The 19,736-nt window shown below is 40.2% G+C and overlaps 1 protein-coding gene across 4 annotated transcripts in view; it reads right to left on the bottom strand.

Moving 5' to 3' along the window:
- TBC1D14 (TBC1 domain family member 14) overlaps positions 1 to 19,736 on the bottom strand; it is a 67,470-nt gene that overhangs the window by 7,224 nt on the left and 40,510 nt on the right. For all 4 annotated transcript variants that reach the window (XM_027899726.1, XM_027899727.1, XM_027899728.1 and 1 more), the window contains 9 exons: positions 19,164 to 19,282; positions 16,443 to 16,525; positions 14,318 to 14,435; positions 12,703 to 12,809; positions 11,707 to 11,787; positions 10,194 to 10,288; positions 9,081 to 9,152; positions 7,610 to 7,738; positions 5,238 to 5,347 (listed from right to left, as the gene is read on the bottom strand). In XM_027899726.1, coding sequence (XP_027755527.1) covers positions 5,238 to 5,347; positions 7,610 to 7,738; positions 9,081 to 9,152; positions 10,194 to 10,288; positions 11,707 to 11,787; positions 12,703 to 12,809; positions 14,318 to 14,435; positions 16,443 to 16,525; positions 19,164 to 19,282 — 914 coding nt within the window. The remainder of the gene's footprint in view (positions 1 to 5,237; positions 5,348 to 7,609; positions 7,739 to 9,080; positions 9,153 to 10,193; positions 10,289 to 11,706; positions 11,788 to 12,702; positions 12,810 to 14,317; positions 14,436 to 16,442; positions 16,526 to 19,163; positions 19,283 to 19,736) is intronic.

Genomic DNA, 19,736 nt, shown 5'->3' with positions numbered 1-19,736 from the left:
AGAGAACAACTGATTATATAAAGGTTTCCTCAAGAAAATAGTCTATCTACTGAAACTGCCCAAAGGAACATAAACCTTCAACCTTTTGTCAAAACAGTCTGTTTTTCTACACCTCTGATTTCTGCTCTTGTCCCTCAGGATTTCTTCTTTACAAAATAAAGCTTGAAGTCAGCATGATATTAACATGCCTGCACCATGAAGATGCTCGGTTTTAGTTCCTCCTACATAAGAATCACCTTATTTATGACAGCATCATATTAAACTAGTAATCCATAGTATCATAGAAGGGACCCACAACGATCATCAAAGTCCAATTCCTGGTCCTGCACAGGACCACCCCAAGAGTCACACAATGTGCCTGAGATCCAAACGCTTCTTGAACTCTGTCAGGCTTGGTGCTGTGACCACTTCCCTGGGGAGTCTGTTCCAGTGCCCAACCACCCTCTGGGTGAAGAACCTTTTTCTAATATCCAACCTAAACCTCCCCTGACACAACTTTAGACAATTCCCTTAGATCCTGTAACTGGTCACCAGAGAGAAGAGATCAGTGCCTGCCCCTCCTCTTCCCCTCACGAGGAAGTTGTAACTGCAATGAGATCTCCCCTCAGTCTCCTCTTCTCCAGGCTGAACAGACCAAGTGCCCTCAGTAGCTCCTCATACGGTTTCCCCTTAGGGCCTTCACCATCTTTGTCACCCTCCTTTGGACACTTTCTCATGGTTTAATATCTTTCTTATATTGTGGTGTCCAAAACTGCCACAACATCCCCACCCCAGAGCAGAGCAGGACAATCCCCTCCCTTGCCCCACTGGTGATGCTTTGCCTGATGCTCCCCAGGACATGGTTGGTCTTCCTGGCTGCCAGGGCACTGCTGACTCACATTCAACTTGCCATCAACCAGGACATCCAGGTCCCTTTCCATGGCACTGCTTTCCAGCATCTCATTCCCCAGTCTGTATGAACATCCAGGGTTTCCCTAATCCCAGGTTCAACTCCTGTGTTGAATTTCCTGTAGTTGGTGACTGTCCAATCCTCTGATTTGTTGAGGTCTCTTTGTGGGGTCTCCCTGTCTTTCAAGAAGGCAGCAGATTTTTCCTCTTTAGTGACATCCTCAGACTTGCTCAGTATCCCTTCCAGTCCTGCATCCAAGTCATTTATGAAGATGAAGAGCACGGGGCCCAAGTCAGAGCCCTGTGGAACCCCACTAGTGACAGGTCCCCAGTCTGATGTCACTCCATTCACTGTTACCCTCTGTGCTGTGTTACCCAATCACTCGCCCATCACACCATGTGTTTACTCATTTTGTTCAGAAGGATCCTGTGAGATGGTATCAAAAGTTTTACTGGAATCTAAAACCATTACATCAACTAGGAGGGTACCTGGGTCATAACAGGAAATTAGGTTGGTGAAGCAGGACTTTCGCTTCGTGAACCTGTGCTGGTTGTGATCAATGACTGCATTGTCCTTCAGGTGTTTTCCAGTACTTCCCAGAATAATCCTGTCCATAATTTGACCAGTGAGACAGGCTGGTAGTTTCCCATTGTGCCTGTCTTTGAAAACTGGGACAACTGTTAGCCAGCTTCCAGGCAACTGGGATCTCTCCAGATTGCCTGGAAGATCAGTCAAAAAAATCATTGAGAGAGGCCTCACAGTGACATCAGCCAGTTCTCTGAGTACTCTTGGACGAATCCCATCAGGCCCCACAGACCATCCAGCTGGAGCAGCAAGTCCCACAGAAGCTCAGGGTTGACTGGGAGTTTTTCATTCTCACAGCCATGGTCTTCCAGCTCAGGGCTCTGGGATACCCCAAAACCCATTACTGGTATGAAGCCCAAAGCGCAGAAAGCATTAAACACCTCTGCCTCGTCTGTGTCCTGTTGGTGAAGTGCCAACCCCCATCAAGTAACACATCAATATTATTTCTAGACTGCCTTTTGCTATTGGCATTATCCATTAAAAATACAATAAGCTGGTGATTTCAGTGTTGTCTATTCCGTTACTCTCCCACATGTCATCTTATTCTGATATCCCTTTTATTCAGTTGCTTCCTCCACATACTGGCTTTTCACAACATTGTCTGAGGCAATGCAATTTCAACACCTTTCCTCTTTTCACTGAACACACCAGCCTCTGTTCTCTTTCTTCCCTTCTATCCTATCCTAGTATTTTTTCCATACTCTGGGCATAGATCTAGTTCAGTTTAATATTCTCAGCCTTCAGTCATAGAATCCCTCCAATGGTATTTCTCCCATGAAATGTTGGGAGAAATGAGCCTGTACATTACACACCCTCTCATTCCCCTACTCGTGGTGCATTAATATTTAATCCCAGTGTAAAAGCCAAGTCACACAAAACCCAAGTTACACCACCCTCTGTGCAAAAGGCATATGCAAATCAAGGAGCTCAAGCAAAGGTAGCAGGAAGCCTGTAGGGATAAACAAGGACCTCCTGACAAAACTCAAAAATAAAGAAAGAGGAAGCATAACAGAGGCTGAATGAGGAGCAGGTGACTCTGGAGAAATGCAGAGACATTGCCTGAGTATACAGAGAAAGGGCTAGGAAATCACAAGTCTATTTGGAGTTGAATCCAGCAATGGATGTGAACAACAACAAGGAGGACTTTCTTGCACCAGCAGGTAAAAAGATGCAGGAAAACATGAGCCCATTGCTGAACAGGGCAAGGAACCTGGTGACAAGGGTCACTCAGAAGGCTGTGGTACTCACTGCCTTCACAAAGCCCAGGTCCTCCAGACCAGTGGGAAAGCCAAGTGCAAGAAAACCCTATCCTAGCTGGAGGAGGATCACATTAGGGAACACCTAAATGAGTGGGGCATATAAAAGTGTGTGGGGAAACTGTCTGGTGTCACTGTGAGGCCACTATCTTTGAAAGATCCCAGTTATCAGGATCTGATAATGTCCCTCCCATATTCAACAGGTAGGATCCTGCAAACTACAGACTGGTTGGTGTCACCTCCATCCCTGAGAAAGTAATGAAAGAAAAAGTTCTGGAGATCACTTAAAAAGTGCAATGGGCAAAAAGGTGATTGGGAGAAGTCAATACGGATTAAATCAAGCCAAAATCATGCCTGATCAAAGTTCATAGCCAGGACTAGAGGGGAGAGCAATGGAGGTTGCATATCTTGATAGCAAGGTTTTCAGTGCTGTATCTCATAAAATCTTTGCTGATGAACTGATGAAGTATGGATTAAACAAATGGACAGTGAGGTGGACTGAAAACCACGTGGCACTGCCAAGCTCAGAAGGCTGTCATTAATGGCATGAAGTACAGCTTCAAGCCAATTCCCTGGCAGTGTGCTCCAGGGTTTGATACTCTTCCAACACTTTTAAATGTCTTCATCAGGGACCCAGATGATGGGCCAGACCGTACCCTCAGCACATCTGCAGGTGATAAAAACTGGGAGGGGTGGTTGATACACCACTCCACTGCGACCCTGAGACACTGCAGAAGTGAGCCATCGTGAATCCCATGGCGTCCTGCAAAGGGAAATGCCGAGTCCTGCACCTGGGTAGGAAATAAGCCCAGGTACCAGCACATTTGGGAAACCAACTGGCTGTAAAGCAGCTTTGCAGAAAAGGACATGGAGGTCCTGGTGGACACCACACTGAATTTAAGCCAGCAATTGCAGCAAAGAGCACCACAGATCCTGGGCTGCAGCAGGAGCAGCACTGCCAGCATGCCATGGCAGCTCATCCATCTACTCAGCACCAACAAGCCAGCGTTGGCTTCCCAGTACAAGAGAGACATGGACATACTGGAGCAAGTCCAGCTCACCATGAAGGTGACTGAAGGCTTGGGACACCTGACACAGAGAGGCTGAGCAGGCTGGTACTGCTCAGCTGGGAGAAGAGATGGCTCAGACCCAAATGTCTAAAAACATTTGGTAGGAGGATGTAAAGAAGACAGAGCCAGACTCTTCCCAGCTGTATCCAGTGAAAGGACAAGAGCCAAGGAGGACAAAATGAAATACAGGAAATTCCATTTAAACCTAAGAAAATAGAAAGATTGTTGACTGCAAGGGTGGCTGAACACTGGAACAGAGTTGCCTGAAGAGACTGTGGAATGTCCTTCCTTGGACCTTTAAGACCCAGCTGGACAAGGTTCCAAGCACCCTGCTCTAGCTCTGAGCAGTGGGGTTAGACTGCATGATCTCCAGAAAACTGTTCCAATGCCCCAGCAATTCTATGATCCTACAAAAAGTCATGTATTCAAACTTGGAGCTGTTGGATTGGACTGATTTACTTTAAATGTATTTCTGTCTAATAGATGAGCAACATGTTCAGTGCTACCAACTAGGTCTTAAAGATCAGGATACTGCCAGTGTGGTTCAGCTAGAATTGCAATAACAGTACAAATGTTCTCCAAAATAATAACTTATTAATGTCAGGGAAAAAAAAAAGCTGTTACCACTGGGCCCTTAATTCTTTTACTAAGGGTATTTGGCAGATACCTGAAAACAGAAACATTTGTCAACAATTAAAGGGCAAACCAATTTTTCACAAAAAAGCTTTCATGTAATCCCAAAACTAACAACAAAGTCTTGCTGAAAAGAGGCATTTTAACTGCCCCAAACCAAAGTTTGATAGCCACAAATGCAAACATTCAATTTGAAATGCCTAATACCACACTGAAATTTGGCAGAAGTGCAATTAAGATCCTTGTCTTTTTTCCTCTCCAAGGAAAAAGGTTCTGAGTACACTAGAACTAAAAGGGGAAGCAGTTTCAACTTATAAAACAACTGTAATTGCCTGTCTGCTAAGTGGAATAGTTTTTCTGTAGTTTTATGTTGTATTGCCAAATGTTTTAACTACGCTTTTCCTGTTCTGTGCAGGACAAACTGTACATTTCAAATTCAAGACTAGCAATACTTTCTGAATACACCACCCTGGTACACACCTGCACATGCAATGAAGACTAACAGATTTCCTCAGAAGATATTCCAAACAGGCACCAAATATATATAAACACTTCAGTGCAGCAGTATTTCCAGGTAAGATTCCAACTCAACACAAGTACAATAATAAAGGTTAGGCAGATGCTAAACATCACAGAAGTAGGTGGGAATGATTTGGACTGACAACTTAAGTAGTGAACAAAAAAATAAAGCCTTTATCTTGAAAGAACATTAAACCAGGTAAGAACACCCAATTTCTGTCATGAATGCTGACATGGAGTTATATGTTAGTATGCACATTAATAATCACACTTTCAATACCTTACCAATCAATTAGATAGATGTCTGGAGTTAAGTTATTCTTTTTGAAGTGAGCAAATAACTTTGGCAGATTCTCTTCAAAGAATACCTCAAATGCGGCAAAGTAAGTCAACATCTGGGAAAACACAATGGGGAGAAAACAAGCAGTTAGCTGTGTTATTAACAGGCTTAAATGCATTATCTGTTGTTGGATTAATGCCCTTTAAAATAGGATCAGATGAACTACAGGATACTGTAAAGAGCTAAGCATGTACACACAAAACAGCATCCGCAAGCATGAAAAGTTTAAGGTCCACTCTGTATATCATTCTCATACTAAACAATGTAATGATTGGTTTGGGTCTTGGTCAGCTTCCTTTGGAAAGAAAAATACCAGCAGGAGACAAGTTTTTTGTGGATTTCTTAAAATAAATATAACAGAATGGTTTTTTTATGCTTGTGGCAGTAATTTAATATTATACTGAACAAAATCCAAGACTCAATGGAACATAATGAAATACAAAACTAAAATAATGTTGATACTCCTCAGCAACAGTGAAGAGTCCAGTAGATTCCAGTCATAAATCATATTCTAACATCAAAGCTATTTTAAAATCTCTGAACCATGAGTTACTGAGAAACAGCTTCACAGTCAAACGTGACACCAGAAATGCAGGAACCCACTTTAGAGAACTGTGCACCTGAAACAGCTTCCCAGTGGGGATTTTTAATGCATGAAATCCAAACACCCATGAGATCTTTTGAGTATAAACAAGGGAGCAGGTAATGCCTGCTTCTACTTTCCCAGGAACCTGCTAATGTGCTGGCAGCACTGTGAGACAGTTCTACTGGAGCTCTTATTTCAAAAGCACTTCAGAGACGGGACCTTACACATAAGTGCTGCAATCACATCTATTGATGGTCATGTGGGCAGCAGTACAGGTATTTGTCTTGATCAAATCAACACTCAACATGACATTTATTTAGTGTTAATTAAAAGATAATGTAGTTCAATATAACTAACCAGAAAAAGAAGTCAAGATAAACTGGTATGAATTATTGTAACTTCTGCTGATTTAAGTTTTTTCATTTATTCTAAAACAAATCAGCATTTGCTTATTATGCTGTAAAACTGACACAAAAAGTTGAGGGTAGACAGCAGGTCACCATCCTAACCACAGGAAGCCAAAATTGTCTCACTTGAGTGTCACTACTCCCTTTGAAATATTAGATACAACACTTTCCTTGGGATGTTAAATCATGGCTTTTGCTTTCATGATATATTAATATTTCATCTATCACCATCTCTGCCCTTCTGTAAGCACACATTTATCATGTAGTTGCTATTTGGACAGGCTAATAGAACTAAACAGCACTATCCAAGAGCACACCAAAACCAATTCTCTCAGCTAAAAAAAAATATTTATCTTATTCTAGTCAATTTAAGTCCAAAATCAACTTCACAAGAACCACATTTACACAGTGAATGCATGAGCATGTCCTCTTCTTACAAGTGCTATAATGGAGAGGGTTGATACTGCTACTAGTGCTGTCTGCGCTGTGGTGCATCTCCCTATGGCATTTACAACTCTGAGATTCAGGAACTGCAACAGGAATTACAGACTGCTTTTCCAGCAGGAAATTCTGATAGGATCTCTAGTGTCCTACTGTTTAAGCAATGAAAGTTACTGCTGTTGATGTATCCATTCCTTTGCTTTATTTCTCCCACTTGAACTCTTGAGAAGCAGATCCTATTTTCATAGCATTAAAAGGTGAGAAAGAAATAAAGAATGCCATACATTTGACACAAAACCACCTTTAAAGTAAAATAGAGATGTCTTACTTTGCTATAGCAGATCAGTAGCCCAGTGTACATGCCAACACAGAATTTTAGATGCTCCAGAGAGAAACAGGCAATCAGCTCCCCCTGAAAATCGGAGAGGTCTGTTCCTCTGAAAAGGAGCCTGATGGACCCAAACACAGCTGCAATGGTAAGATAGGGGAAACGTGCTTCTCTTTGCAACAGTCTGTTTTTAGCAACCCATTAGACTCCAATAAAAATCACCTTCAAGACACTTCCAACATTATGGTGTTTTCAGCTTCCAATTGCTGGAATAATATTCTCACAAATATTTTCTGAGCATCATAAAATAGTTGCTCAAAAATTTCATTCACCTGCCTATTCAAAAAGGTAAAGGGGGTGATCTTTGGTTTGTTTTGACTTTTTTGACGGAGTCTGCATGTGTGTGTTGGGGTTTCTTAGTTTATCAAGCATGTTGCTTTAAAATATATTCTGATTTCTTTTCCCAGCTACTGATCCAATCATTTTTTCTTTCTTTTTAAACTTTCCCTACACATTATCCACAACATGTCAATTATAGCTTTCCTGCATACTCACAAGGCCATGGTCCACACGGAAAAACGCCATCTGACAGGGTTTATTTAAAAGATTAGAAAAAGCAATGAAGGCATCCGCAGTATCCAAGTTCAAGATCAGCACTGCTGCTATGAATGACATGCCCTGTACCTGAAGAAAGGAGAAGTGTTACCATTCAGCAGTGACTGTATTCTTCCAACAACACTTCTTCCTTTTGTCCTCCTGATCACTAGTGTTTAATGCACTCACTGAGCTGCTGACTTTGGAGAAACATTCATAAAAGCAGGACTTCTTTAACCCACATGACCTTCGGTATCAGATGCTCGGAGCATGGAAGTTAACAATTCCCATGTTGCCTTCTTTCAAAGACTCCAAGTAAAACTCCTAAGACGGGCTAGCATGACAGCACTTTCAAAGGCACAGAATAAAGAGTTTTTTGAAGAACAAGATGTTTCTAAGCAATCCCTCTCCTCCTAGGGATGGGTCACATATACCCTTATTTGTGGAAAGCTGGACAAGAACCCTAGAGACAAAGCCTGTACTTCCCTTTTTCCATCCATTACCAGCCAGTACAGACAACTGCAGTGACTCATTTGACAAGCAATACTGTTTTAAGATTTAAACTCTTGTTTCATTTACCATAAGCTCATGACATTGCTCTCTTTTTCTACAAATCCTGTTACGGAATCCTGGCAAAGCTCTCTCACTCTGAGGGTGCAGAGCTGCCATTGCAGGGTCACATGGACTGAGGTGTGACAGCCATTCCTGCAAACCTGAGAAACCAGCTCCTTCCCAACACAACAGGTTGTTGCTGAGCCAAAGGAAGCACACCAGCTGACCTGCCCTTTGTCTCCCTTCCTGGCAGTCATGTTCAGCAGCTCATGCCAAGCATTACATGCTGCTATAGAATAGAAATGTCACTTTTCTGCATCTGCCTTGTCTAAAACAGCTGCTCCTGAACAAACAATAAGCCTCCATACATAGCCCTGCTCTGGGAAAAGAGACTAAATGGAGTATCTGAAATCCACTCAGTGCTCTCCCAATCACTACTTCAAACACTACGAGGGAGCTCCTGTAGCTTCAATGGGCATTGCTTTAGAGACTGGTCCAGAAGTACTCAGTGCTGAGGCACACAAAAGCCTATCATTTCCCCTCAACAGCAGAGTCTCAGACTGATTTTAACAATAAGTACTTCAAAGGACCAATTTAACTACACCTTCTCTTCAACTTCAATTTTCAAAGTATGTATTTTTGAGTACAAATATATCCTTTTGAGTTTTCCACTTAACCTGTTAAAAAGCTTAAATTTAGCAAGAGAACTGTTATACACACTTTTCAAGCACGTATTGAAATAGAAGAAAGCACACACAGACCCCAACAAGCTTTCACAAAATCATTTAATATATGCCCTACAAACGGATGATTTAACACAATACTCCCTCCCCATAATCCTCTCCCTCCACCCCTGAAAAAAAAAAAATTCTTCACTTACATAGCCTACATCAGGTCTGTAACAAGTATAGGCTCCTAAAATACTGTGCAACGTGTCATGGTAAGGACCACCCTGTAATTAAACAAAAACAAGACAATACATCTGATTATACAACAAACATGCTAAAAACTCTTCAGTGCTACAGATGGTCTCTATTACTGCTGATGAAGGACATGTTCTTTACCAATGCAGCTTAGAACAGCCCAAAGTATTTCAAATAATTTTGGCTTTAAGAACGTGAAACAGTCCTCCAAACCCCATTTATTAGAAATAAGTACCAGTTCATCCAATACATCAATTACCTATTAAATACTTATACAAGAGGAATGCAAGCCTAAGAGATTCCCTATAGCTCAGCAGCACTATGACAACTGTGCCAAGCAAGCAGAACAACAATGCAAACCACTTCATTGTCCTCAAGACTGGAGGCAGAATTCAGCCATGAAGAAAACAGTCAAAACAAAAATATGTCATAGCACACAGAACGTATCAAGAATGACGTGTGCAGCTAAAAGGAATTTCACATTGTTGACTATTAACAGCTGCCATATCTTGCACTGAGTACTCTAAGAATTTCCAAAGGGAAATTCTCGCCCAAAAATGGTGATTTATCTCAATCTAAACTTTTTACAGGGCTGCTGAAATCTGTGCAGAGAATGTCTAAATCCAATTAAAGTGAGTCATTAAAGCACACCAAAACCATACGAGTTAAATTAGCCTTGCATTGAACCAAAAAAAGGCCAACAAATCTTGTTTGCTTGAGCTGTGCTCTCTCTCAGCATCTATTTGCAACCCAGTGGTGCTGATTCACTGACTTCGAAACACTGACCTGCATCACTTCACCAGACAGAAACCAGCATGAACTAAGTCAAATGAATCACAACGATTAACCAACACACTGGGGTTTTGTCTCTTCCAAGTGTACAGTACAGTACCTCGAGGTTACTATTTTCTAGATTATTTATAGTTTTTCAAAATCTTTAGGAACTTTATCCTCTCAAGATGCTTACTCTTTCAGATTTGAACTCAATGGGCTGTTTCAACCAAGGGACAGGCAAGATTATGTAAACTAAGTTTCCCTGAGAAGTCAAGACAAAAGTCAACATTGCTTACCTGCTGGAATATACAAAGACTAGGAAATGTTCTCGAGATATCCAGTTTTATTAACTCCAAGCTTGCTTCTCTGTCAGCTGCAGAAAATCCAGCATCTACAAAAGCCAAAGTTACTGCATTTATTACATGGATTTGGTGTACATTCTTTGGTTTGTTTTTTTGTTTTGTTTTGTTTTTCCAGTAAGGGTTAGCTTTTGCACAGCTCATTTATTTTGATGTGAATGCTAGGGAATAAGGCTACAGACAAAACAATTCCATGAATTCAGCACACAGGCTAAGCAGCAAGTATGGCCTGACCTAGAGCAACCCCACAGTGCACAGTGACCCTCAATTTGTTTTGAAGTGATGTGGGGAAAGACACAGGGCAAGGCAGGTCAGGCACTTCACTGTTATCTGCTGACAAATCATTAGACAGACACAAGCCTGTTAACCTGTGATCCCCTCTCCTCCTACAAGGCTCCCCAGTGGCTCCTGAAGTAGTTGCCTCTGTGGAAAGGCTGCAGTGGGAAAGAGAAGTCCTAAAGCAGCAGCATTTGATGGATACCACCCATCTCTACTACTGTCACCTCTCCTTTCAAATTCATAGTCTTTGTATGTGTTGTTAAAGATAACGGACACTATAATTCACTCTCCATAACTGAATCAGATCTCATACAAAATACATCTCTATAGCATTAGTTTTGTTTCTGATTTCGAGGTTTTATTGGTATTCTGCCTGTTCTGATAAGTACAGATCGGAATTACCTACTGCTGCTTACTGAGCAATCAGAAAACAGGAGCTGTTACTAGCCAATGTTTGTACCAATTACATGAGCATCTACACTCCAGAAAATAAAGAGTTGGAAACATACTAGATACCACCTCATTTAAGATGTAGACAACCTTAAGAGAACCAAGTAGAGGAGTTCCAATCCAAAATATTTTTCTGCTTATAAGTGACAGTACGTGTGTTCTCCTTTTTCTGCTCTGCTCAGCATAATTACTTACCAAAGGCAATTTCATTTGCATGTAGTTTTATACTCCCTCAAAACCAGACAACTCTTCCAATTAATTAGTAAATCTCAAACCACTTTGTCTGCAAAAATAAATTACTGCTCTCTGAAACACACCCCAGAGATTGGTTGAAAGCTGCAGTAAGGGACTGAAATACAACTTTCGGCTATAATTTGAGTTTCAATTCTAAAACTGCAGATGCAGAAAAGCATTTTAGTGTTGCAGTTCAAATGATAATCCCCAAACTTCCCCAGTTTTTCTACAAACTTACATGAAATAAGAGCTATACCTAGAGATTGTTTATAAAAGAAAAATTAGTAAGTGTGCTTTACAGGAGGCCATCATTTCAGTGAGAAGAATACAGCTATTCCTTGTTTCCACAAAAAGACATTTCCTTTTTACCAGAGAAAATCTTCATAAGTGAATTTTTTTGTTTAAAATATGCGATTTCATTTTAAGGAATGATTTTACAAAATCTCTTATTCTTTAACGCAGCATGAATCATTTACAAAGAGCATACCTTCACCTTCTACTTCAGCCCCTCCCGTGCTACGTGATCGCCACTTCTCTTTGGCACGAGCCAGGCAAATGTCATACAGTTCTGGACAAAGTAAAACAGAAAAACAACTCCATCATTTGAACACGCTCATGTCCACTACCAATCTACCTACCACATGGGCAGTGCTGCCCTAATCCTAACAGGTAACATGACTCTCTAACACAGTAGTTGAACTTCTGATTAGGTTATGGTTCTGAAAGACTTGCTCCACTGACCTCTAAATTCAGATTAAGTGAAAAGGAAAGGCAATCCAGGCATAAGTTGCATTTTATGTTCAAGTATTGACTTTTTCTTGCAGAGCACTGATATTCAAAATTATAGTCTGAATGGATAATTAGGAAAGTCTAGCAAATTCCATGTAAGAACTACACCCAAGGTAACTAAGCCAAAAAAAGCACAGAAAAGCAGCACCATACAGCAGGAGTACAGGCAGTCTATCCCATTTCCATGTTGGAGCTAATTACATATATTAGTCTTTCAGAGCTGTATTTTTCTGCACTTGGAATCAGCACACTATTTCTATTTTCACAAACACACCAACAAAAGTACAAATCTTCCCAGGGGTCTTTTAATCTCTTACAAACCTCTTGTCTTGCTTCAAATCAAAGGGAGCACAGTACGTGCACATTTATAAGCATTACAAAAACTAACAACAGTTCTAAGTTTCAAAAAGAAAAAAAAAGCTTGAGTCATTAATTCTGACCATGTCCGTCTAACACCAAAGCAAGTCACAGTGACAGCAATAATCAGAAACAATTCACAGCAGCAGCCCTAGAACAGCTACAAGATTAAAAGACGCTGTATTTTTGAACAAAACACACCAAAGCACCATGAAAAGGTATAACTAGATAACACTTCCTCACACCCACACCTCAGGGTCTGACACACCACAGCAGACACGACTGTCCCTTTACTATTTTGCTTTGTAAGACAGTGTCAACAAAACAACAGTCTCACCGTGGGTGATGTTTAACTCGTTGCCAATTGCCAAGCTCCAGACCTTGCCTCTCACACTCGGTGGAATGCCCTGCCACCACAGCTCTCGGACTTTACGGGAACAACACCTGCATAAAGAAAAATAGGTCATTCTAAGAAATATTTCACTGCCTGATGAATTGCAAATGTGGCCTCCAACCACTACTGAAGGGATCTGAACCAAAATGAACATCAACAGGCCGAGAAGTCGATTGCAATTTGCACACACCCGTTCTTTTGTATCATTTTGCTTTGAACTGTGAAGGAAATCTTACTTCCTCCCAAGGTAATGGCTTATTTTGACTGCAATCACAACACCTGTAATCTGCAACCACACTTGACCAGCAAAAACCATAGGGAACAAATGAAAAGACACTAAGACACTACCTATGCTAAAGACTGGACAGCTCCGTGCAAGACTTAATACAGGCACAAGTTATGGAAGTCCCCCCTCTGCCCTCTGTCACCACCCTGCTGTGCACACAGATGTGCAGCTTCCCAGCCATCCTTGCAGCCATCACCCTCTGGAAAAATGCATGAGGATGTGACAAGGAGTAACCTTTAGAGGGGAGCATGAATAAAATTTTAACAGAACACAAGCTTTGAAATGGCTGCAGCTGATGTTCATCAATCTGAGAGCCCAGCAGGAGGAACTGAACAGCATCTAAGCACCAGTGAAAGCGGTAAACCCACAACAATTCGTTTATTTAAGAGCAGCCTCCAAAATAAACTGTAAAACAGTGAACGCATTGGCGAACTTCTGGATTTATAAACCAATACAGGAAAAGGTGACCTTATTTTTACGGCAGCCATAACAGATGCATCCTCAAATACTAAAGACAAATGCGTAAAGACAAATATACAATTTGCTTAGACTTGATTTATTATCCTTCTGTTCTCCAGAAATTTCCAACAAATTCTGTCCATATTTTTAACACATATTCGCAGGAAACCGAATTCCACAGTTAAGCAAATTGCAATTTTGAGTGCTGTTGGTTTATGTTAAATGGATAAATGGTGGTTGTATTTGAGGGGACAAGGGGGTGGCTCTTTTAAGACGACAAGCAAAGACCATGAAGGCAGCTTATCAAATGCCTGCGCTGTCTTTGTACAAAATCTTTTAGCACTTAATGTAAATGACTCTTTCCCTATTCCCCCCTTTTCCATCATTTGATTATCCCAGCAGGTATAACACTCTGTAATTAAAGAGGCTTCATAAACCATACAGGTACTTCAATCTACACTGATATTCCAACACAAAGAGCTTAAGTAGTCAAGGAAAGCTCATTTCTGGGAAATGCAGGGTGTTCAAGCATGACGCTTCATGTTTTTACATTCTCTACCACAGATCACTTCTCAGTGCTTCAGTTTCTGATTATCCTGAGCCTTCATTAAAGACAAGATTTAGCACTGCATCCCTTCCAGTCACCTTTCAGAAATACAGATACTGTTTATCTTCTTTGTACCTGTCCAAGAGTGACTTTCAAAGAAAAGCTTCCAAGGCCATTTAAAATTATGCTTCCTAACTTTGTAACTTCTCTTCAGGATAAAGACTCTGCAATTTTTAATTAAAACTCAGTATAACATACTGTCTTACATAGTTTCCCAGTTGGGCAAGATTTCATTGTTCCATGTTAAAACAGCATTGCCAATGCTGTCTTCCAGTTTACAGCGTTCTTCCAGTTGTTTTTTTCTCTTCTGGGCTTCTTTCAACTCTGCAGAAAAAAAAATTTTCTTTTTAAGTTAATGAAACCGGAAACTAAATATTCAGTTAGTCATGGCTATAGAACCATGTAAAAGCACACCATTTTCACCTAAAATTAATGTTTGAATTCTAAAACTTTCCCAGGCAGACAGCTAACTAAGCAGTGATGTCAAACAGGAACAAAGTGGAACTATGCCCAAGGCTCATTTTCAATGGATGGGACAAAGGGAGTTGGATAATATATGGTTTCTTTGACCCTCCAAATCCAACCACACCAGTAACTCTGAATTAGCACCTCCGACAGCCAACAGCCTCACCTAGTAGGACAGGTCAGAGTATTTCCTCAGAAAGCCCCACCCTTTCATTTATGTCAGATTCAAAAACACAGGTCAAATGGATACAAGTTCTGTATTTCATTTCCATACATATATTACAATTTAGATATTCTGTCAAAAAAATCACAAGAGTCGCACTTTTGATGTTACCTGGCATATGGATCATCTAAACATCATATATCACAAATGGGAGCCTTCAGTTCATTAAAAAGAAAACTTTTCATGTCTAGTTTAGATATATTTTACATTTTTGCATTATCACTCAATGTATCTTCCTGCATCACCAGCTACTACTTTTCCCACTGGCAAGCATTGGACATGGATTTACCAAATGCAGGCAGACACAGCAGCACAGTGGAAATACAGGACACACGTGTGCACACACACGCTGTCTACAGCATGGGAAGGTACCGGCCTGGCAAGAAAAACCAACTGCAGAACAGCAGCACCGTGAACAAGGTCTTTGGAATGAGCACATTCTGCCTGATGGGTCCACTTCAGAGCCCAAGAGAAGCTGTGCCTGAGAAGAACAATCCCAAGTGCCTCACAATATTTTCAGCTTTGATACAAGCTTTCAATTATTCTCTTAGCAAAAAGAGGGTATTTACACTCTTTGACCTCCTGACCTCTAAACAACGCATCACTCTGCAAATCTGTTCATCTAGAGTGGCTTTAGGGACAATGGGTTTGTCATGGTATCTATCTGGACAGAATGACATACTCCAGGTTCAGTGAAGACAGCACAAGGACCTGGTCCATTGCCTAATCATCCTCCCATTTCTCTCAAGCCACCTACCCTACCTGCAAAGAAAGAACAGACAAACTCCTCTGGACTACTCAAGTGGATATACTAAACAGGAGTCACATGAAGTTAAAACTCCACTGGTAAGTGTATGACATTCAAAACCACAAGAGGACACTTCTATTACGTCAGCTGTAGAAAGCAAGGGAGTCCTGTGTTCATATCACCTTTCCACTGTTCCATACTGTTCAAAGGTCTGTCCAGCTGGAAAAAAAATATTTCCAGCAGCTCCCACTGGATGCAAAATCACTGTGAGTCCAAATTTCCTATTACTGCAATGCATGTTTTTAATTAGAAAACCCAGATGGTCAAAAATACCAGCAGAAAGAAACCACCACTACTGTCCCCTCTGCCTCATATGCACAGTACAGTGTTATCAAGACACAGACAGAAATTATGAGCAAAACCCTGGGAAAGCTGTTAACCTTAAGTGAGAGAGAATCAAACTAACATAATTGCATACATTTCCTACGTGGAAAATTATATGTTTATGTACTACAGCCTGAACAGGTTGTTCCCAACATGACACTGGCAAATACCCTGCAGTTTTAAGTCTAGTCTTCATGAATTTGACTGACAATCTACCTCACTATATGTATATATATAGTAAGTTTTTAAAGCCACAAATAGATGCCACTTATTTATTTAAGAGTTACAGATTAAAAATCCTTTCCTGCTGGATTCTAGGACTTTTATTTTTCAGCTGAGGGTGGGGCTTTTCAATGAAACCACCTTTGTTCCTGTCTCTTTGGATTGATACTTCTTTAGAGGGAGGTACAGATCCCTCACATTACAGAGCAACAGCCTGACAAGTGTATTTCAGGTTTAGAAACATCCCTTAACTTTACTTTTCTCCTCTGAAGACAAGAAATTCCATTACCTCTTTTTTTTGCTTGAACCACCATTTCTTCGTACTGTTGTCTGTGTTTCTGAGCTTCTTCTGCTGGTTTTGCAGGGAGGTTCCTTAAATTAAAAAATAAAAAAAAAAAAAGATCAGTATTTAGAGTTGGCATGCCTGTCTAAAGAAAATTCTAGGCTCTTCTAAAAGAAAAGCATACATTGCTTCTTGTCAAAATATGCAATCAGTGAGTAGAACAGATCCTTGGAAAGAATCTTTTTTTGCCAGAGTCAGCAGAAGGGAAGAACACTGACCACTTTTATACACAGAATATGCTGAGTAATTTCCTTATGTTTGGTAATTTCAGCATTTTTATTATTAAACCAACTGAACCCACAGGCTGATCTTCATAAAGGGTGTATATACCAAGCTGGTAGTTTTGATTTAGACCGGTAAGACACAGGACCATGTTCTCTCTTACTGTGCACCTCATTTACGGGTTACATGCACAACTTTCTTTAAATGACTCCCTGTCACAGCTCCCCTTTCCCTCTGCTCTCTGAGACTCCATTCTATTTTAAAGACTTGGTTCTTCCCCCTCGGTCCTAGAACAGCAAGTGGCATTGGAGTCACCCTTGATATTGTCCACTCATCAACACCAACCCAACATTAGGATTTGTGATTAAGGCTCTGCCACACAAATACAGGTGCTCCGATGCCAGAACACGTTACCTTTAAGCTACTCGAATTTGTAATTAACATAACCATAAGTATCTCTTTACAAATACAGGATCACCAAAACATCAAAACAGGAAATGACTAACTATTTTGTTATTCTGTATTGTAGAACACTGTTATTTTATTCCTAGGACAGTTTGTATCTTTGGTTAATAGAAAAGCTATGCAAAAATTCACTTTCCTGTTCCTGCAAGATGTCGCATACCAGGCAGCTGCTGTCCATCAACACATCACCATTAACAGGGACTGTGTGTCACTATTTACTGTAATCACAGCCGTGGGATACAGGCTTATGACAAATCAAGATTTGCTCACATCTTTCTGTTTTTTTCAAATCAAGACTGTTACTAGAACAAGGAAAGTAAATTTTCACATTTGTGTCTTTGTTAGGCACAGAAAATAATCTACTCTTTTTCCAGCTTCACTTCTGTAAATTGACCACCATCTTTTTTAAATCCAAGTCTTTAGAAATGGCTCAAGTTGGGGAAAGTTGGAAAGGAAAATCAGATAAAATAGTAAGTTCTGCTAACTTAAATTCCACCACTCAAATTATCTGCCCTATCTCTTAACATCACCACCATATGTGTGAGATGATGTTTAGTATCTATTAAGATTCAACTAACACTTTTTGAAGTTGAAGTTAGAAGGACTATGGAATATTTACTGATTTTTTTACTATAAAATGTTACCTAAATCCTACAATTGAGTGTGAAATCATGAGCAGCCATTCTGGGGAAAAAAAAAAAAAAAAGTCTCACTGCATTTTCCTTCCAGAAGTCTTAAAGCTTTTTGTCGTAGGAAATAAAAAAAAAAAATTACTTAAAGCCTGATAGGAAAAAAACAGTACGTAAACTGCAAGTAAGCAATTAAAAAAGAAGATTCTTTGGAAAGAGTCAGAGGACAGCACTGCTGCCCAGAGCAGTTTTCCTTTCTAGACAAAAGAAAAGATGATTCACTTGTCTAGAATCTTAAGAATATCTATTCGGTCAGAAGTTCCTCAGTCTTTCACCAGTAGGAACGAAAGCAAAACCTGAACATTCTGCTGTAATGCATCACTAATTCCATCTGTGTGAACACTGTACTTCTCAGATTATCCCACAAGAAGACAGATTTTTAGCAGACAGGTTCTGAATACAACAGCTAAGCCAGCGTGCTTTGTTTCCAGCTGTACACAATAAAGCCTGCTGTAACAAACAATCACTCATGCTGTTCCAGACGTCCCCAGGTCTTGCCACATAGGCCATCAGACAAGCCAAAAAGTTATTTAAATAACCCTACAACGAGACTACTTTGACATGGGCATTTTTCACACAGCTTTGTAGATGAAAACACAGATCTGTTATGCCAGTTCTTCACACCAATGCACAGCTATACTAAAAATGCAGACACCATGCCCAATAAAGCCAGATAACATTCAAAATCATAGACTAAACATGACTGAATTTGTGTAATTTAGAGCAAAACATGGCAAAGCAACTGCCAGTAAATCACTCTGGAGACAGTTTGCATATGGAAGAACCTCCTTGCAGGAAAAGAGGTATGAAACAACTTCTCAAGTAGTTGACAACCTTTAAAAAGTGACGCTGAACTCACTGCAGAGCAATCACTATTCATGTTTCATTATTTATGGATGTGTTTTCTTTCTCTGTGTAAACAGGACACTGTATTCTTGCTTCTCAATCTCTTTAGCATATACCAGCTTCATTTTTATGCTTATGTTCTCTCACAGAAAATAAAAATCCCTTGTTCATGTTTAAAAGGTAGAATTACTCAAAACTGGGGCTCTGCTCTCCTACTTACCTCCTTTCATAAAAAGCCATTGCTTTTATTACAAAATAAGGTTCCCTCTGTTTGAATAATTTTTCTCATAATCAACCCACTTCCATATTCACTAGTCTGAAAAAAATTCTACTTTAGATTTTCAGGAATCTGTTTAAGTTAGGGTGAGCAAATACACTGAGTTAGAAAAATCTTTGCTAGGTTCATTTTGAAGAGACCCTCACTGTGGCACTTCCCAAAACTTACGCTGGTCTGTCCTCTAAAATAAGTGCTGTAGTGGAGAGTGGTTCAAAATCAAGATTCTTCCTCACATTCTGTTTAGGAGAGAGAGGTTTGTGAGCTCGTCCAGTTTTTTCTTCATATTCCTAGAGAAGAAAAAGACAGGGCAACTTACTAAGGTGGAGAACACCAAGATGATGCACATGAGCATTTAGAATGGTCTACCAAAGTTTTCAAGACAATGCTTTCACATCTCTACCCTGCTGCAGTCCCTGTAGAGTTTTTCAACTAAAGTAGCCTCAGAACTGAAAACAATAGCAAAATTTATGTTCAGGAGTGAGTTTTGATGTTTTTTCCATCCTTCCAATTTGTAAAAACATTTTAAGTTCCTCTGGCTGACAGCCTGCTTTTACACAGTACTACTCATAAGGAGTTTACAAACAGCAGATACTATCTGAGGTATAAAAATAAGATCTGTTTAAAATATTTTTCTTTTCATTTACACGGTTTTGAAATTGAAGCCAAAAATGACCACAAGTTCCTTGTCTTAAAACCTCATAGAAAGATATCTCCCCACGCAAGCTGTTTTCACATGCAACA

The sequence above is a fragment of the Empidonax traillii genome, unplaced genomic scaffold (genome assembly GCF_003031625.1).
Source record: "Empidonax traillii isolate 1590-97213 ecotype Southwest subspecies unplaced genomic scaffold, ASM303162v1 scaffold687:size894609, whole genome shotgun sequence".
Lineage (NCBI taxonomy): Eukaryota > Metazoa > Chordata > Aves > Passeriformes > Tyrannidae > Empidonax > Empidonax traillii.
This window is presented reverse-complemented; position numbering and strand designations above follow the sequence as displayed.